The 18,130-nt window shown below is 44.5% G+C and overlaps 1 protein-coding gene across 1 annotated transcript; it reads right to left on the reverse strand.

Annotated features, from left to right (window-relative positions):
- Positions 1 to 994: 994 nt before the first annotated feature.
- Positions 995 to 18,081, reverse strand: LOC119466501 (uncharacterized). Its single transcript, XM_037727016.2, has 6 exons — positions 17,166 to 18,081; positions 14,341 to 14,621; positions 9,944 to 10,113; positions 6,248 to 6,331; positions 4,619 to 4,695; positions 995 to 1,156 (listed from the first exon to the last, which is right to left on the reverse strand). Exons 1-6 carry the CDS (start codon positions 17,552 to 17,554, stop codon positions 1,099 to 1,101), a joined length of 1,059 nt encoding a protein of 352 aa, XP_037582944.1. The 5' UTR covers positions 17,555 to 18,081; the 3' UTR covers positions 995 to 1,098.
- Between the last annotated feature and the right edge of the window lie 49 nt (positions 18,082 to 18,130).

Genomic DNA, 18,130 nt, shown 5'->3' on the forward strand with positions numbered 1-18,130 from the left:
CACGGGTGTGACCTTTCCACCTCCCTTCATTAGAACCTGATCCCGCCGCTTGCTGCAGCTGGCCTAGCCCGCCAAGCCGGCACTCTCCTTTTCCAGTTGATGTTGTCGAAGGAAAAAGAAAACGTTCCGTTTTGTTTTGTTTTTTTCAACGCGCTGGCAACGTCACTCTTTGGTTACTGCGCAAGTCTCTGTGCTTCACTTCACTAACCTGACACTAGGTGACACTATACGACGCTACGACGCCATCGTGTCGCTCGCTCTTCGTTTCCGACGCCTCGCGCTTGTGCGAAACAGCACGCGTCCACGCATCCAGTACCTGGTGTGACATTCCAAGGATGAGTGCTTTGACGAATTTTAGTGCTTTTAGGGATGAGTGCTTCGACGAAGACAACTAAAGGATTCTTTTTCCTCTCTTTTGGTCACGGAAAACGGTTGCGCGTTACGATCGAAGGCGCGTTACAATCGAGTAAATACGGTAAGCATTTCTTTTTCAAATTTTTGTACCGAACTTGCATATAACGCAATCCTCTCTATAACGAAGTTTTTCAGGAATTTGTCAATATCGTTATATCCAGGTTTAACTGTATTGCTTTCCAGTTTTCTTCCAGAAAACAGGAGGGAGGGTTTTTTCTATCTTAATGGAAGGTGTTTTCTGTGAGTTATCATCAGCTCGTTGAGGCCAATCTGCGCAACAGACAAAAGCGGGGGAATGTGCATCACGCGACTCGGCACCTCAAGCGTTGACCGCAGTCGGGGCCGACAGTAATGAGGTCTCAAATCAGGAGGCCCATGACAAGTTCACGCTACTCCCAAATATACCAAATATTCGAGCCGAACATTCATTATTTGTTTTGAAATAAAATATTAAAGTATTCTAAAAGGAAATGGCCATATGGAAACAAGCACTGCGCTGTTGATTGTGCAACAACACAATATTCCAGTGGCGGGAGATCGGCTGCCACTTGCCCAGCAAAGGGAATGTGCACAAACAAGCCTGTGTTGATGGCTGTAAGGGCCATTTATTTTGACCTTGTGCAAGTTAAGTATAAATAACGAAGCCTATGTTACACTCTCTTCTGCCAGCTTGCTGCCTGCTGATCAGATCCTACCCTCCACGGCATTCTCGAAGTGGTCCAGCAGCTTCTTGATGCTCTTCCTGAAAATAACTAGTGTCAAGGTCCACACTGCTTCCAATTTGGCATGGCAAAGTGCGATGCGAGCCCAGTTTGTGTGCATAAAGGTGAAATTAATGGCCTTACTTGCGTTACTCTGGTAACACAGTGGCAATATGGTGAAATACGGTCACCGTCAAAAATGAAAAACAATGTACTCGTGATAATATTCACATATCGTGATATTCACCCTACAGAATTACAGTGGAACCTCGTTGATATGCTTCTGCGTGATACGTTTTCCGGGATTTTACTTTTTTTTTTTACGTTTCCCGGCCAACGCAATGTATTTTCGTGTGGTTGATATGACTGCAAACTGGTATTTCTGAAACTAGTAGCTTTATATTTAAGTGTACTAGATAAAATTACATTTCAACGACCCCCGAACAACGTGTTAAGGGCCGGCGACACTAGTGGAAAAACACGCGCTGTGCGCCGGTGGCTGCAAAACGCACGCCACAAAAGCTACCGCGAAGCGGGTTTTTCATGTCGTGGTAGGGATCGGTGCCGGACCGATTTAAATTGCCGCGCGCCCCGGCTGCAAACGAGCCGCGAACGAAGCAGACCAATGAGAGCTGCCCCCTTCACTGATCACACAGCCAGTCCGGAGGCACGCACTCGCTCTGTAAAGAAGGAAGGGAGCGTGGGTATGGTCCCCTAGCGCGTCCAGACCGGCAGGGGCGCGGGGAACTAGTGTCATGCAGACCCGCCCGAACGCTATTTTCGCGCTCGTAGTATCGTCTGCTCGTGTCAGCTTTCGCTCGCGCTTGTTTTGGTTGGCTTTTCAGGCGAGATCTTCAGGCGGTCACATGGCTGAATGAAGCGCCTGCCCTCGTCCGCCAGTCGTATCGCTCGTTGTGTCACGGTCTCTACGGTGTTCCTTTGTTTCGGAATTCGCAGCCTCGTAGGTCACGAATTCCTTTCGGAATTCGTGACCTCCGTTGTTATGTCAAGGAACTTGTTACCTTTTAAAATAACTTGTCTACGGACTTTGAAAAAAAGAAAGTTCAGCGAAAACTGACGAGCTGTTTTAAAGTTTCTCAATAAAAGTGTGTTGGCTGCAGTTCGTGTGGTGACGTGATGCTGCTCCGCAAAACAGGTGTTGTGCGGAGCAGTATTACTTGACGTCACAGGAAGCTTAGTTAGCGAGTTCGTCACCAAGTAAGTCTGCTTTCTTAAGTTTTGGGGCTTGCTTTAGATGATACGATTTTTGGATCATACGTTTTATTTTCTGGTTCTCGCGAAGATCGTACCAACGAGGTTCCACTGTACTCACCAAGCACAGTGACAGGATAAGACGTTACAATACAATGCACCCTTCACTGAAGTGAGGCTTTGTCAGGCTCAATGTAATGCAACACAAAATGTCCTCGTAAGTCGTGCATCATTCAATGTGTGCAGACAAACCTGCGCTTAGCTCCCCCTGTACCTCCATCTTAAAGGGACTGACAACCGATTTTTCATGGACCCAGTTTTTTATGGCGCGACGAAAAGCTCGCCCTCGGTGTTTACAGCTGCAGCGGTGCGGTTACTTCCAAAAGCGCGTGGATATTTTGTAAGTGGAAATTTTCAATCTCAACAGCCTCTAAAAAAAAAATAAGTCCCTCCTCCATGCAACACTGAGAAGTGATAGCGATGCCGACAGCCCGCCTCGCAAATTGTGAAAGCCGCCCATCGTCCTGCTTTCACTGGAGGGAGTGCAACTGTGGTTTAACCACCTATATTGTCACCTTTCCAGCCACTTTTAAAGGTAAATAGACTGGTACAATAAGTTTGCGTTGTTGTAGAGGCTTTTCTTATAGTTGTACCGCGTACACGCTTACGTCATGGCTGACTGGCCCCCGGCGTCATTATTCTGTCGTTAGACGAGCCAAGCAAACTCATCGCAGGCGACGGCAGCACCACTTTTCTGCCCACTACAAACGAAGGCTGATCTGCACATTGTAAGTTGGAAAAAACTTATAACAGAAAAAGTGTACTGCATTTCAATACTAATAAAGAGACCAGGAACCAAGTACACTAGTAGAAAGTCACATGGTAGAACTCGTATGTTCATGTTTTTGCAGCGTGGAGCGCAAAACGTCATTTTTCGCAACTTTTAGTGAAGAATTAAAAATATAAATCCACATTTAATGAGAAAAACAGGGCCCGTTCTATCCAATACGATAGACAATGTTTCCATCAGTGGGGTTATCTCAAATCACATTCTGTCTGTCTCTTTAAGAATGGACACAGACAAGGACAGAAAAGGACCAGGCAACAGGACCTGTTTCCATTAGCACTGTGTTCTCTTGACACGAATGCACACCCCCCAAATCACCCAACTTTACATCTTGTTAAATTTAAGGTAACCCTGTGCTTCCATTGCCCATAAAGCCCAGGTGCTCCCAGTGCAATGAACTGCCATCTTTAGAACGCTGCATTCGGGCTTTGAACACGCCAAACCTGCCATACAAACATTGCTGTCTCACATAATGCTTTTCATCCGCCCACAAGCTTGATCGAACTGGCTCGCTCCCCACTGGCAAGGACTACACCTTCATCATCAGACTCTCTCCCCCGCCCAATGCAGCACTCAAAGCTACACCACGGCTGCTTTTGAAATCATTACAAATTTGTGGCAACTCACACCAGTGCTCAGCAACACATCACACCTGAGCTGCCACATAATTTCTCTTCTTTTCTTGTTGGTCAACTGGGAGAGAAACTTTAATTATAGTTGGAGAGGTTGGGCCTAGCAACAGGTCTGGCATGAGTTCCAACTGCAGGGGAGATGGTGAGGGATAAAATAAAAGGAAAGAGATAAAAAACAGAGGTGACCGGATGAAGTAGTAATAAACCTGGGAAGAAGACGTTAACTTGGGGCTTGCAAAACTAAATGCGACGTCACATTTGTAGGCAACCCATGACAAAGGGCCAATCGCTGAAACCACTCTGACACCTCAACTTCCACATTCTGTGTGTATATCTGCACCCCTCCACACTTTTGGCCTCTTCGGCAAGCCTGTCCCCAAGTACAATGAACCCTACCATGTCCTTCAGTAGGCGTTACCTGTCAACCACCTTGGTGAATTGTGGACTCTGCATTTCTAGTTCTTGCCGCCATGAACATAACAGTGTGCATATCCAACAGAAGACTCGAGCCCCACTTGACTACTTTATCGTGGGTAATAATTAGAGACAGGATTTCACCAAACTGACTGACTGACTGACTGACTGACAAGAAGAGGGACAAACAGACTAGCACTGTGCTCGAGACGTTCCTTTCCTTGCCTGTGTTGTGTCTACGCGGCACTGCCACTTCAGAAGAGTTCACCAAACTGCACAAATACACAAATGAACTGAAACACAAAACGATGGACATAGACCAAGCACTATGAATATATCCACTTCTGTTCAGCCGCGCTGAGTCTGGGACACAAGCACCACCCAGCAGCAAAGGATACACTTCTGCTACGAGGCCGTCCAGCGGTCGCATGGAGTTGCTCAGCTCTTCAAACTTGGCCATTAGCTGGTACATCGCCTGCATGAATTCCACACAAAAGAGTAATGGCTAAAACTAACAAAACGTAGAGCCCAGTTTTGTCAATGCACAAGCTTGGTTTCGCTTTGCTCAGGTTTTGAGGCAGCATTCTTACTAATTGTCCTTGGCTCTAAAAGAAGTTAAAGAGGCCCTGAAACACCTTTTATCGAAGTCAAGAAATAAATTAGACATTAAAATGGATTATTTCAGAAATATTTTGCAGCAAAAAGTACTTCAATGAGTTTAGCACAGGTGGAGTTATTGGCAATCAAAGGTCACCTTTGATCTCCCTTCATGGTGCTCCTCCTTCAATGCCTTGCACTGCTAAGGCTATGGTATATGCACAGCACGAAGCGCAACAAAAATGGGCGCACAGGCAGCGCGCGCAGATTTTGGAAGCCGCAAACGAGCTCATGCACTTTCAAGGCGCATCACCAGGGAGGAGGCGTACACCTATAAACTGCACAGGCACGGGGCTTGCATTGGCACGTGCGCTGGTGCGGTACTGGACGCCATGACAGCATCACTCGTTCTTGCGCAATTGTCTGTGCAGCACCACGTGCATTACGCCTGTCTAAACAATTCGGAATGACCGTCCATGTCTTTCCACCATGGGAACAACAGCCCGAGTCCAGTGTCCCTGTCGACACGACCCGAGTCGGCGAGAATGCTGCACCACGTGATGCCGCCACACAATGTTGCAAAGGATCAGCGGTTACTACGACTCAGCGGCGCTTCGTTTATGCGTTGCCGATAATGGTTTGTGATGACATTTTACCTTTTGAACCGGGAACAAAAACAACACTGCAAATTTGGTTTTCGGACCAAAGTGCTGCCAAACTGTAACTGCTGACGCCAGCTTCAATGCTCTTAATTATTGGGTGTTTTTAAGGGTGAGTCCATATAGAACAAACTACTGATATAACGACCACTTTTCACAGAACTATCGAGTTCATTATAAATGGGGTCGACTGTGTATATATATATATATATATATATATATATACACACACTAGGTATTGCTATGGTGTTTGGAACGAACAAGAGAAGGACGTATATAACATTGGCTGCAGATGACACATGTGGTGCAATGTGATGACAGTTTTGTGCACCAGATGCAGCCTGTGCAGAAGCTTTGGTCTCTACGACATGTCTTTCTGCTATATTATGTTATGCTTGCACACTATAAAATAACGACCAGAGCGCATATGGCAATATTGTCACGCAGGTTATTCACAGGATCTGACCCATAAATGCTCACTAAGAATGTTTCAGCCATTAGAAGTGTTCCAGGAAGCTGTCAGGTTTCTTATAGATAGTGCCGAAGAAACTTTCGACTGAACTTAAATTCTCTACATAGCAAAGCTCTCAGCCGAAAACACAAGTTTGTCATATTCAGTTTCAACATAAATATTAGTATGTTTCATAAGCAACTCAACCATCATCTTGCGCATGACACTTCATCCACACAGGGGCCGCTACTGTCAACAGGGAATCATGAAAAGAGATGTCTCGGTACATTAGTGCCATAACTTGGCACTTGAGTGCATACCTTGATGTTGGAATCTGCCACATCGCAAGTCTTAGAGATGCCCTTCTCATACAACCTCATGCAGTCCACTGTCATAGATGAGATCTGCAACAGGAAAGCACGAGTGGAAGAGGAGGTAGTTAAGTTGGATTTAATGGTGGAAAAGCAACTTAGGCTATGCTACGCCAGCCACAGGGTGTTGGACAATCAATTGTAAAAAGTACAAATGCTGCACTGTTTCTAAGAATTATTCAAAAAGGCAGTTCCATTTCAAATGCTGGGCGCAAGTGGATCACCCCCTACAATTAAAGTGGGATGTAGACATATGTATAATTCATGTAAGTATTTTTGTCCTTCGGTTGCAATGCAAGGACATGTAATTAAAATTTGTACAGTAGACTTCTGTTAATTTGGCTCTAGTTAGTTTGATTTTTCGGATAATTCGATCCCGACCAAAAGTCCCGGCCCGTGCCCATGCGTTTCAATGGGCCCAAGCTTTTGTTATTTCGATCTAAAATTGGCGTTCGCCAGATAATTAGAACGTGACCAGTCAGCATGACTCCTACGGTGACCCCAATAGCAACCCCTTTAGAGGCAGGCAGCACATCTCAGCAGAGCTTTGGGGGCAGTGAACACACCAATTCTAATGCACTTTTTTTTTTCCGGGGAAATTGGCCCGAATATTGCCTGCGTAGTGCAATTGGTCACGCAACCAAAACTGTGTTCATAGCGTTTGTATGCTTTACTGCATAACACGGCTATATTACGACAAAGCTAACTTAAAAAACAGTAGCAAGGCTGACTTTAAGAAAACCAAAGCTGTGGGAATGAAAGTTATCCCATTAGCCATCAAGGAGATCACTGAACTCCCTTCACCAAAAGCTTCATTGAACTTCCTTTGCAGAAGGGCGACCATGTGACACCAACTGCATCTCCCTAAAAATGGAGGAGTTAAAAGGAGTTCACAGGTGCCCGTGTGACACGGGTGTAAAGATGGCTGCTACATCCATCCACTTTTGATGCTCATTTCTGACATGTACTAGGGCTGTACAAAGCTATTATTCCCTGAAGTCACCACGTAGTAATGATAAGCTTGTTAACGACATAAACTGCACAGTGTTTTATGGCAGTGGCCTCCCTCTACTGCAGCACAGTGGGCAATGCACACGCTGACTGTGCTGCTTGTCCAGCACACAATTTATCCTCGGAGTAAACCTTTCTCTAGGAGTGACAGTTCAGCTATACTGTTTCCTTTTGTGTGGCGCTCATGGCGCACTACTTGGATCAACTCGGAGGAGCAGTACACACACGCCTATTCAAAACCTATGAATCAATGTGCAATTTCCACACGCCTTGTGGACTTGACAGGCATGATCATTCATTTTAGCACCGTATTCATCTGAAAAGTTGCCCATGCAAAATCTTCTTGTATAAAACTAGGCTGATAGGATCACCACTGTGCCCTGCATGCAATATACAAGAGGACATGGAATTATTGCAGCCTTTTTAAACTCCCAAGGACTTCACTGAACGTACTTCAGCGATCACACCTTGAGTTCCAACGTGTACTTGGACCATGGACTATGTATCCTATGCATCCCGTGCTGCTAAAGCAATTTTAACTTTTCTGTGAAACATCGGTCTCAACGAGACACTTTGATTCTGCATGTTGCATGTTTGGTGTGTGTTATGTGTCTGCCATATGTCCTGTATGTGTCATTTCATTTATCACAGCATTCACCTAGAGTAGCTTGTTGGCATGCCACCAGGAAAACCCCTTCAGTACTTGTTAAGGAGCCTCTCTCTCCTCACTCAACTCACTATGGTCGATCAGTGGCTAAGGCACTCAACTGATGAGCCCCAGGTTGCAGGTTCAACACCCAGTTGCCACACCACATTCTGATGGGACATAACGCAAGAACGCTCATGCCCTGCACTACAATGTCTCCCATAGCCCCTTGTGTTGCTTTGCAATTTTGTTAGTAAAGTTTCTTATAATAATATTCAGGCGGAAATCTGGAGCCACCATTTATGCGAATTTCTTAAATGGCACTGCGACTCCACAGATATGGACGGTCTGGTTCGTCTTGAACGTGGCTTCGCCTAAAACACTTTCACCGGCTGCAGAAGTAAACCTTTCCCGGAATATTCGCAATAAGCGTTGGTTCTCCATAATATACATGCTGCATTTATAGTATAGCATTACAAATCTTGTCACTGACCACACGACAATGAAATTGCACGAAAGTATAAATCTTGTCAGTGACAAAATTTATAATTGCTGCACTGTGATTTTACCAGGCCAGACAGTTCTCTGCCAAACCTCTGACTACATATATTGCATTTATGCTTGCTCACAGATTATACAGAACGAATAAACAATGACAACTCGATTAAAACCAAGGCACAGTTGTCCTTCACTTAACACAATGATGCCACAGCCTCTCATCTTTCTTCCAAATTTTGCGACGCGCCTGTGGCAGTGTTCAAATTTGACATAGTTTTATAGCCTAACATGAGTGGTTATGTTTAATAACAAGTTCTTATATTCTAGCATGCCAGAAACAAGATCTTACACATCGTTCTAGTACAGACCACTGTGACAGGCAGACAACAACAGCGACATGAGTCTTCAGTGAGCTGTGGCTCTCCGAGAAAGACGCCAATCTGACGTCATCACTTTCTAGCAGTTCAACGCATAAAAAAGCACCGCAACAGCACCACTTGCAAAGTGTAAGAAACTCCAAGATCATAGTATTTCATTGATCACATCAAACGGGAAATGTTCACTCCGGCATAGTGAGCATTGTGGCGAGAGAAAGGGTGTGAAAACAGGGCAAGAACAAATGTTAGATGCCCATGGAACACAAAAATAAAGCCTTTGCACATGTACGCAAATCCAAATAACTCTATTTGTAGGGTCCGTTTTGCTGCTGGCTGATATCTACCCGAGACTGTGCAAACCTCTCACTATACACACTGCAACTCCTTCGCTATGCCCGACCCTCTCCATATGCTTCAGTATATGACAATGACAATGACTTCATTTCCAACAAACATTGTTGGAAGCATATCCGAGCATTATGCACAGACCTGTGCTTTTATTTCAAACTCATTTTTTTTTTAAAGACGGCAATGTAATCGTAAGAGCAGACACTAAAATTGATCTTAGTCAAAAGGCTCACAATGCAACACCTGCGAAATGTTTGGCAATTAGGCCCACTCCTAGCTAACCTCCGATGTGGGGCCGGTGAAATGCGACCCGAGAAACGAAAGCCTTCGACTTTCCAATTGCTAGTAGGTACAGCGGGGGCGTGGCACAGTGGGTGACGTGACTTCCGCTTAACACGTGTTGTCATGGCAATCGTGGAGCTACGGATTACTGGCCAATGTAAATCACACAAAATATTTGTTGTCTATCGAAGTGAGGTAGAGGCAAGGTAACTTTTATTTCATAACTCTTGGCAATTACACATTAAAGCTAATTCGGGGCTCTGAAGCAGGTGGCATTGCGAGCTGCTAGCTGTTTCGTTGACACTTGATACCGAGCCTCTATGCCCCACGCTCCCATCGGCCTTCGCCACCACAAAAAAAAAAAAAAAGAGAACAATGCAGAACTACCCTTAACAGCTTGCCTTTAAAATGCTGATGATGGAGAACTTGGTTCTCTAAAGTGCTGCCTTGGAACTGCAGACTCCTACATTAGAAGAAGCTTACCCCATGCATGGCTGTGGTGAGGCTCTCGAGCAGAGTCTCGACCGAGGCTGCGACCGTGCGTGCTTCTTCTTCCAAGTCGGCCAAGGCACCCGGATCGATGGGGGCAATGTGCGGGGCAAACATCTGCCGGCACAGACTCGACGTTGAGGAACACGACGAAGGAAACGGATCTGCACGGATTTCACACTTCAATTACCCTCCCCGGACCACAACTCAATTGGCCACACTAGACGCAAGTAACGTGCGAGTCTCTTTCCATCGACTTAAGAGAAAGCTCTAGCTTGGAGGCTCCTATCTAAGCACGTGGGAACAGGGGAAAATATAGTGACTGTAAGAAGCGAGTTTTTTTATTTAGGCTGTCGATTTTTTTTATATTTATAAAGATTATTGAATAATGCAAAATTTCAAGAAACGATACTCTCAAGTTTACGACTACCGTATTTTCCGGTCTATAAGTCGCACCTTTGTATAAGACGCAACACATCAGAACGGCAGTTTTTCCAGAAAAAATGTATAGTATAAGTCGCACCGGTGTATAAGACGCACCTGTTCGTTCGGCAAGCGATTTTAAAAAAATACAGTGACGTCTCACTCCGTGAACGCGGGTCACGCGCAAGCGTATGAGTGCCATATATTTCCACTCCAGGCGCATTTCTGCCGTCGTGGCTGCCGCAATGTTCCATATAAAGTCCAAGGGCGATAACATCATCCCCGCGCGCCTTATGCTGTATGTGCGAGTGAAAGCGTGTGATGGTGAGCCGAATCGCGCAGAAGGGAGGAAAGCGGGAAGGCAGCCCGGCAGGCAGGGGGAGGTGGGGGGCTTGTACTCTGGTAGCTACTGACGCGCACTGTATCTTGACAGCGATCTGCAGATGCGACGACTGCGGGTCGGTCGACTCGCAGTCGGCCTGCCGCCGCTTGCGTTGCTGCTCCGTCCTTCCTGCACGGCACTCGGGAACAAGATCATGAGAAGAACCCGGCACCTCGATATCGCGCACGGAACCCGTACCAATTAAGTTAACCAGTGCGCTTCGTGTGGCCATAACATCGAATCCGATTTTGACGGCAGTTCTTCCAAAAACAAAAAACAAAAAAACGTACATAAGTCGCAGCACCGTCCTACAAGACGCACCGATGAAAAATTCAGAAAAAAAATGCGTCTTATACAGCGGAAAATACGGTATGTAATTCAGGAATGAAAACCATTATCAAAATTCTGTAAGCTGCACCTAATAATACATCTACAGAGGGCAAAATTGATGCATTATACAAAGGGTCCTTCGTTATCAAGTTTTATATTCCTTGAAATTCAGGGCATAAAAATCGGGTGTTATTTTAAAGAAGTAACTACTGGGGAGAAATAGGTCTTTTTTTTTCTGTCTGGCACAAAAACTAGGAAGAAATCGGTGGTTTGTTTTCTGGCAGCCCAAAGCTTGGGGTCCTTCTGCTAACTTTACAAAACAATTAACACGAGCAACGGTCTCCTTTTGGGCATAAACATTCTATTTCATCAAATTAAATCACTCGCAAGAAAACACAAAGGCACAAAAGAGCTGCTCGCAAATCATGTGACAAAACATCTCTACAAATACTCGTTCACAGGGATTATTTGTACATAAAATAATTTCATAAATAAAAACGAGAAATAGAGATCAGTCTGGCAATGTCTTCCTTATTCTCGGCACTTTTTAGCAAAAAAGAAAGTACAAAATGTAGTGCACACTTCCATGTAGCTGCAGGAGGTGGGATGCTTTTCCTTATTCTACAATCCCTTGTCCCCGACGTAGTTTCTATTTCTGTCTCCATCCCAGACTTTTCGTGCCTTTCATCTTTGTCTGTTGTCATCCTGTTTTACTGGTTCCCAATTATACGCTCTTGCGACAAAACAGAACACAAACCAGACAAATCGGCCACGTTTCTTTGAATGTAACACACTTGAATAAATGTTATCTCATCGTCACAGCTAGTGTTCACAAGGCAGAGCAAGGTCAGCGCTGCGTTAATTCACTTCCTAACACATTACCACCATTTAGATGTACGCGACATGTGGGGAAATGCGATGCAATGCACCACTGTCGTATCCATGTAAATGCGGCTACTAAAAGAGCACCAAGCTTTCGTTCACTGAAGGCCAGCAGGCACTGAATGTAATTATATTTTTATATGTGTCAGGTTTCACTTGAGTGCTAAGCAACAGCAAAGTGTATACTATATTCATATAATAGTAATATTATTAATATGATATATCTTGACCACTTGCTCACACAAGGTGGGTAGCATTCATTAGTTGTATAACACCTGCATTTGTTGTCCTTTACAAAGGGCCATACTTCGGGGAAAAAATCAGGTTTAACCAGATTTTCATGAATTTTCTTCAAGGTGCCAAAATCAGAAATTACTGGGTTCCACCCGAAACTTGAAGGACCCTAACACTGTTCTGAAAAATAGCACTAATTTGTGAATAGGACTTTAGCAAAACCTTCGTAACATTGCAACTATTTCACGTAACCTGTAAATTCAATATCAAATTTGACCACGTTACATGCTCTTACATGTGCAATTTACAGAACTGCAATCCCTGTTTTTAGTGCAGAGTTACAATTTTTCTAAAACCTGGTGCTTGAATAATTTGAAACTTTATGATCAATTTTTTTTCCAGGTCCTAAATCATAATTTTGCTTCCTACAGTCACTAGAATTTGACTTTCTCTCTCAAATGAGACACATTTCATTCAAATTGGTGTAGCAGTTGTCTCATAAAAGCACTTCTGCATTTTACATGTATATTTGGAATTGGGAAATTGGACTGAACCCCAAGCTAAAGCTTCCTCTTAGTAGCATTATATTTTTATCTGTTTGAATGAAAGCAGACTTGTTAAACATCTCCTGTGGTGGATATTGCAATCCTCTCAAGACGTCTGGATTGCTTTAAGAGGTGGACACTATTTGCAAGATGCCAGGGTGATGCCAGCCAATTAACATTTTACTAATCACTTTTGCAATTATTCCCTTTAGAGTACATGTCCCAATTTGTGAAACTGAACACGGGCAGTAACAGAGCGATATCTGTTTCGTACAAGTTCCAGGTTTAGCGCTAGTTTCAAGTAACACATCCTCAAAATCTGTGGTGAAATGCTTCAGTTTTTCAAGGTCTCACTGACTTCTCTATAAGCTACAAGAAGGTTCTAATGTAAATGCAACAGACCAATCTCACAGAAACTTCGCTACACCGCCAGTGCAAAAAGGATTCTGGTAGTCGTAGCCCTCAGCAACCTAAGCTGCAACTGCTCTTCGCAGTGCTTTTTTTGTTGTATTCAACTGTGGCAAACTGCCTTAGCCATAGTGATGACAGAACAGAGAGATGAGTATTGGGAGGCATTATGCGATCAGAACAGGACTGAGAAGACACACTTGCAACAAAACACCTTCCCCACACAGCTAGCAAAATTCTATCTATTGATTGCATCTATTGTAAAGCTGTACCTATTATTTCCAACGAGCTAATTGCGTCCCCAGTGCAACATAGTTCTTGTGTTTTGTGACCGTTTGCTGCTTGACACAACTGTTTCAAATGCTTTTGTGCTGTTTGTGGTTATCACTCATGGTTTCCTCACCAATGTAATGCCATTATATGGTGCCGTAAGTAAACGGAAAGAGAGAGAGATGCGCGTGCGCGTGCGCACACACACACACACACACACTATGGACAGCCAGACAAATGAATAAACCAGTCCTGTTGTGTTACTACACTCAATCTCTAAAATTCCCGTATAGTATTATCATCATTAACCAAGTCTGCAGCTTTGCTAACCGCAGCCGTATTACACTTGCTAAGGAAGGTTATACTCGCAGTTCTCACAGTTTGAATGTGCTTTTTTTTTTTGTTCTCATACTTAACACAAACACATTTTCCACGCACAATAGAACATTGAAATGAACTGTCCAGTACTGTTCCTTCCTAACCATTAAATGATCTGTTTAAAAAGTTGGCATAGGGGATCACTTTTCGAGTGTGTAATTTCCTTTACCAGTATTAGTAATAGTCTTTTGCTTGTGCTTGCTTGTCTTTGTTATTGCTTTAATTATTTGCTCGTGCTTGCCTTGTTGTCTTCTTGCTGATTTGGTGTTAACTCTAGTTGTTCCCACTCCTGCTACAGCCATAATATAGGAATGCAATATGAACGAATAAATAAATAAATAAAATATGAAATGCAGCTGGCCTCAGAATTCTGCTCAAGGCTGCCTTGAAGCCGAGTACACTGTAAAAGTGGCATCATGGCACATCATGGCTTGGTACACATGTGCTCTGAGCATGCTGAGCTTGGTCTATCACTCTACACCCATGCCAGACACCAGCACCATCACACGTAACACAGCTGCAGCCAAGCTGCAACCAACCTGCAACCTTGCTGACCGGACTGCTCAGCTTGATCTTCTCCTGAAGGTCCTCGGCAACAAAGCTGACCATGTCGCCCTCGTACGTGAGCGTCCCAGCGAGCTCAGACAGTCCCACGGCACCGGCGACTCCGTGAGCGTGCCGCAGGAGTGGCGAGTCCTCAAACGCCTCCTCGGCACTCATCATAGAGGAGCCAGGACTGGTGATTTGGCTGTCTGTCATCGCAGAGGGAAGACGGCTACTCTGGTGCGGCTTGGCCGCCTTGACGCCCAGGCTCTGAGGTCTGCAACGCCATTCCAATCGGTAAAGTTTGACCAGGCACACACATACACCCACGGCTGCACTGTTCACACCGTCGTAAGATATAAAATACTGCAGAAAATGGGTCAGATAAAAAAATTTACACAGCATATAGTATTGTTCAAAAACGGGTATAGACAGAGGAACGTATATTAGACCATCATCATATATCTCAAAAAGAATAAACTAGTGTGAAAATTTATTAACTTCCTTTTGGAGGTGACACCTTTTGTTATGTTTTTTCCTCAGACCAAATGTTTACACCGTGTCCAACGATGATTTCTACCGTCCTTAGTGTGCTTGATTTGAGTTAATTATGTTACATAGGATATATAGCCCCTGTTGTAATCCCAGTATAGGCAAAGCAGGTACTAAATAAATAATTAAATAATTTCTTCCACATAACACAAACAGGGTATCATAAAATATATGTATATAGGGTTTTACATGCCGAAACCACAACCTTATTATGAGGCACGCTGTAGTGAGGAACTCCGGAATAATTTGGATCACCAGGGGTTCTTTCACATGCACCTAAATCTAAGTACACGGACGTTTTCGCATTTCGCCCTCATCGAAATGCAGCCATCAAAACAGGGTATCGAAAACTAACGTTTCCATTCAGGCCAAATAATTTACAAGACAGGTACATGCCATATACAAAGGAGCATGTGAAACATGAGTTGGGCCTAGTTGGTAATCTATCTTAGTAGCAAATTCGGAGCGCAAGAAAACGCCCACTCATATACATACATGCATGCACCGAACATTCCTTTAAATTCAAAGGAGACGTCTTCTGGAGAGCATCCTTCATTAGCTTAGGATGAGACTCATCCCGTGCTCATCTCCCTCAGTGTGTCAAAACTAAGTTTCTGAAACGGGAACATATGAGATGCCCTATCCTCAGTGATGTAGGGAGACTCCCAATAAATTCTTATTAACTTTTATGCCCCTGTCACACGAGCAGTCGTAAGTCTTTTGAGTGAAAAGACTTCTCCCGAAAAAGAGTTTCGCCCGCAGACACACCCGACCAGGAAGTGATCTCTTTTTCAGAAGTGGTCTTTACTGCAAGTGGTTACTGCAGAAGTGGTCTTTATGGACAAAAAGAAGGCTTGAAACCAGTGGGTACCAGCAATTATCATACATTAAAGAAAATAAGTAAATGCGTATTTTGCTGTCGCCTAGGCTCATCATAAAAAATAATTTTATGTCTCGCAGAAGGTATACTAAACTTGTAATGCTCATTTTTTTCTGTACTCTCATAAGCAGGTCGAACAGGTTCTGCAAACACTATTTAAATTACTGCAATAAATCTTTACATTAATGCTTCTTAATCTGGCATTGTTAAATTTATTTGAAAAATGTGTAATACAATAACTTTTCACTTTATATATCGAGATACATCAGTTTATTTAGGCCAATTTTGTTTTGCATGCTAGCGCCCAGCTTTCAGTAGCGTGTCCAGAAAGAAACACTATAAAAAGAGATTGTCGGAGCCGTGTGTCTGGTGCGTAACACCTCATTAAAAAGTATTTCAACTCGGAAAAAGATCGCTTATGTAAAAGAGTTTTTGCCTGCTTATGTGACAGAGGTATTAGTCTGATTAACTAATCAATAAAAGTATTATCTCTTCTATATGAAGTTCACAAAAATGTGATAGTTCAGAGCATCATGCTCCTTCATTATGTTTATTTATTGATGAACTATGAACACCCCTCTAATTTTACAAAATTATTTCTTGTGTGTTTTTGTGTCTACTACGGCCCGATTCTTGGCTAATTTCACATATATAGTGGATGGTGCTATTTCATGTAGGACGAACCAAAAAACCAAACCTTTCTATTCTTTTTACCCAATTTATTTCAATTTATTTCACTGTTGCTTATCATTTAATCACTCTTTTTTTTTTTTTTTTCTAACCTACCTATTGTCAAATTTTGTTTAATTTCTCTTAGATATTTCATGTCTTATTTTGGGCATGTGGGCATGTGCCAATAACTCAAAGGTTATACTTCGGGCCACCCAAGGAGGTTTAATTAAAGAAATATTCCGGGAGTGGAAGTTCCTACAGCTTCTTACCAGCAGAGGTAAGGCCAACGTTTGGTCTCAAATAGAGCCTTGTCGGCTGGAGTCCACTAAAAAATCAAGTGCTTTTGCTCTCTTATAATGTATACGCTAGGCTCATTAAAAAATATGATCTGGTTGTTTTCAACGAAAGTATCACCTTCGGCTGAGTATTGATGACAAGACCTCCAATAAAATTTGTCAGGACATTCAGGCTTCATCCTAAAACCAGTAACACAGATATCTGTACAGCAAAATTAGTCATCCTAAACTTGGTGCTGTTGTTGACCTGAGTGGTTGTGGCGCATACCCACAATCCTAAACTGTCCAATGCTAAACTTGTAGAGAGTGTGAGGAAGGCGCTTCCTCTTCCTTCGATGTAAGCTATAACGTTTTTTATCGTGCCCCTCCTAAGATGGCGACTTTCGCGCGACAAATCACTTCCGCTCCAGACTGCGCTCACCTGCCGGAGTTGGCACGCGACGAGGTAGCTGCGCGAGCCGTGCCCTCCCGCTCCTCGCGGTTGATTTGGTCGACGAGCTCGTTGATGCCCAGCGTGGCGTCCTGCACCTCGGCCAGGTCCGAGATCTCTCCCGGCAGCAGGTCGTCGTCGTCGTCCCCTTCCTGGTAGATCTCGCTGTACGAGGCGGTCATCGCGTCCGGCATGTCGTCCGACGTCGGCGAGTCGTCGTCGGCCCCGTCGATCGACGCCAGCGGCGACACCGAGGGGCTCGCCGCCGGGCCGTCCTCGTCGCTGGTAACGCCGTTGGCGTCGGCCTCTTCGTCGCGCCGAAGCCTGGACGCGCAGTTGTCCAGGTTCTCCAAGTTCGGCGGACGGTTCTCGACGCTCATGGTGGTGGCCGCGCGATACAGCGGTTTGCCGTGGGAATACGAGATGTCCGGAACTCGCCCGCGCCGATGTACGCACGGAATTAGCTAGCGCTGGGCGGTTCCGACGGAGTACAGCGCGTGGCGAGCGACTCTCCTCATTTCTGCTACGCACTCGCGCAGAATGGAAACTGCTCGATAGCGACTGTCAAACTGACCGTCCGTGCGCGCCTGTTCCGTTCGCGCAAAGTGGGCGTCCTCATGAAATCATCCGAGTTCTTTTCGATCGAACTGCTCTTGTTTCGCAGACCATCTAGAGGTAGATAACCGAGCGAGTGAAATTATGCCCTTCCCTGTTCAGCCTGGGCAAACAATCCGCCAGCGCTGAGAGATGACCATCCGTGGTGTCCCGCCGCCCTGCTACAGTTTGGCAAGGGTGCAGCTGAATAAGAAGCGTGGATGCCAATTCCGTGCGTTTGTGCGGCGACAGATAGGGAAAACTCGGATAAACTTGTCACATAAAACACTTGTCATGTATCTATTTCGCAGACAGCGCACACAGCTGATTAATCTTGTCTTGACTTGGCCAACTTGGCTTTG

This window comes from Dermacentor silvarum, chromosome 10 (assembly GCF_013339745.2).
Source record: "Dermacentor silvarum isolate Dsil-2018 chromosome 10, BIME_Dsil_1.4, whole genome shotgun sequence".
NCBI lineage: Eukaryota > Metazoa > Arthropoda > Arachnida > Ixodida > Ixodidae > Dermacentor > Dermacentor silvarum.

Excerpts from the sequence above, each read along its gene's own strand:
- LOC119466501 (XM_037727016.2), bottom strand. The coding sequence starts at position 17,554 with ATGAGCGTCGAGAACCGTCCGCCGAACTTGGAGAACCTGGACAACTGC. Across the intron at positions 10,114-14,340 it reads TCCGGTCAGCAAGGTTGCAG|ATCCGTTTCCTTCGTCGTGT; the intron begins GTTGGTTGCAGC and ends AAATCCGTGCAG. Across the intron at positions 1,157-4,618 it reads GACGGCCTCGTAGCAGAAGT|GAAGAGCATCAAGAAGCTGC; the intron begins GTATCCTTTGCT and ends AGTTATTTTCAG.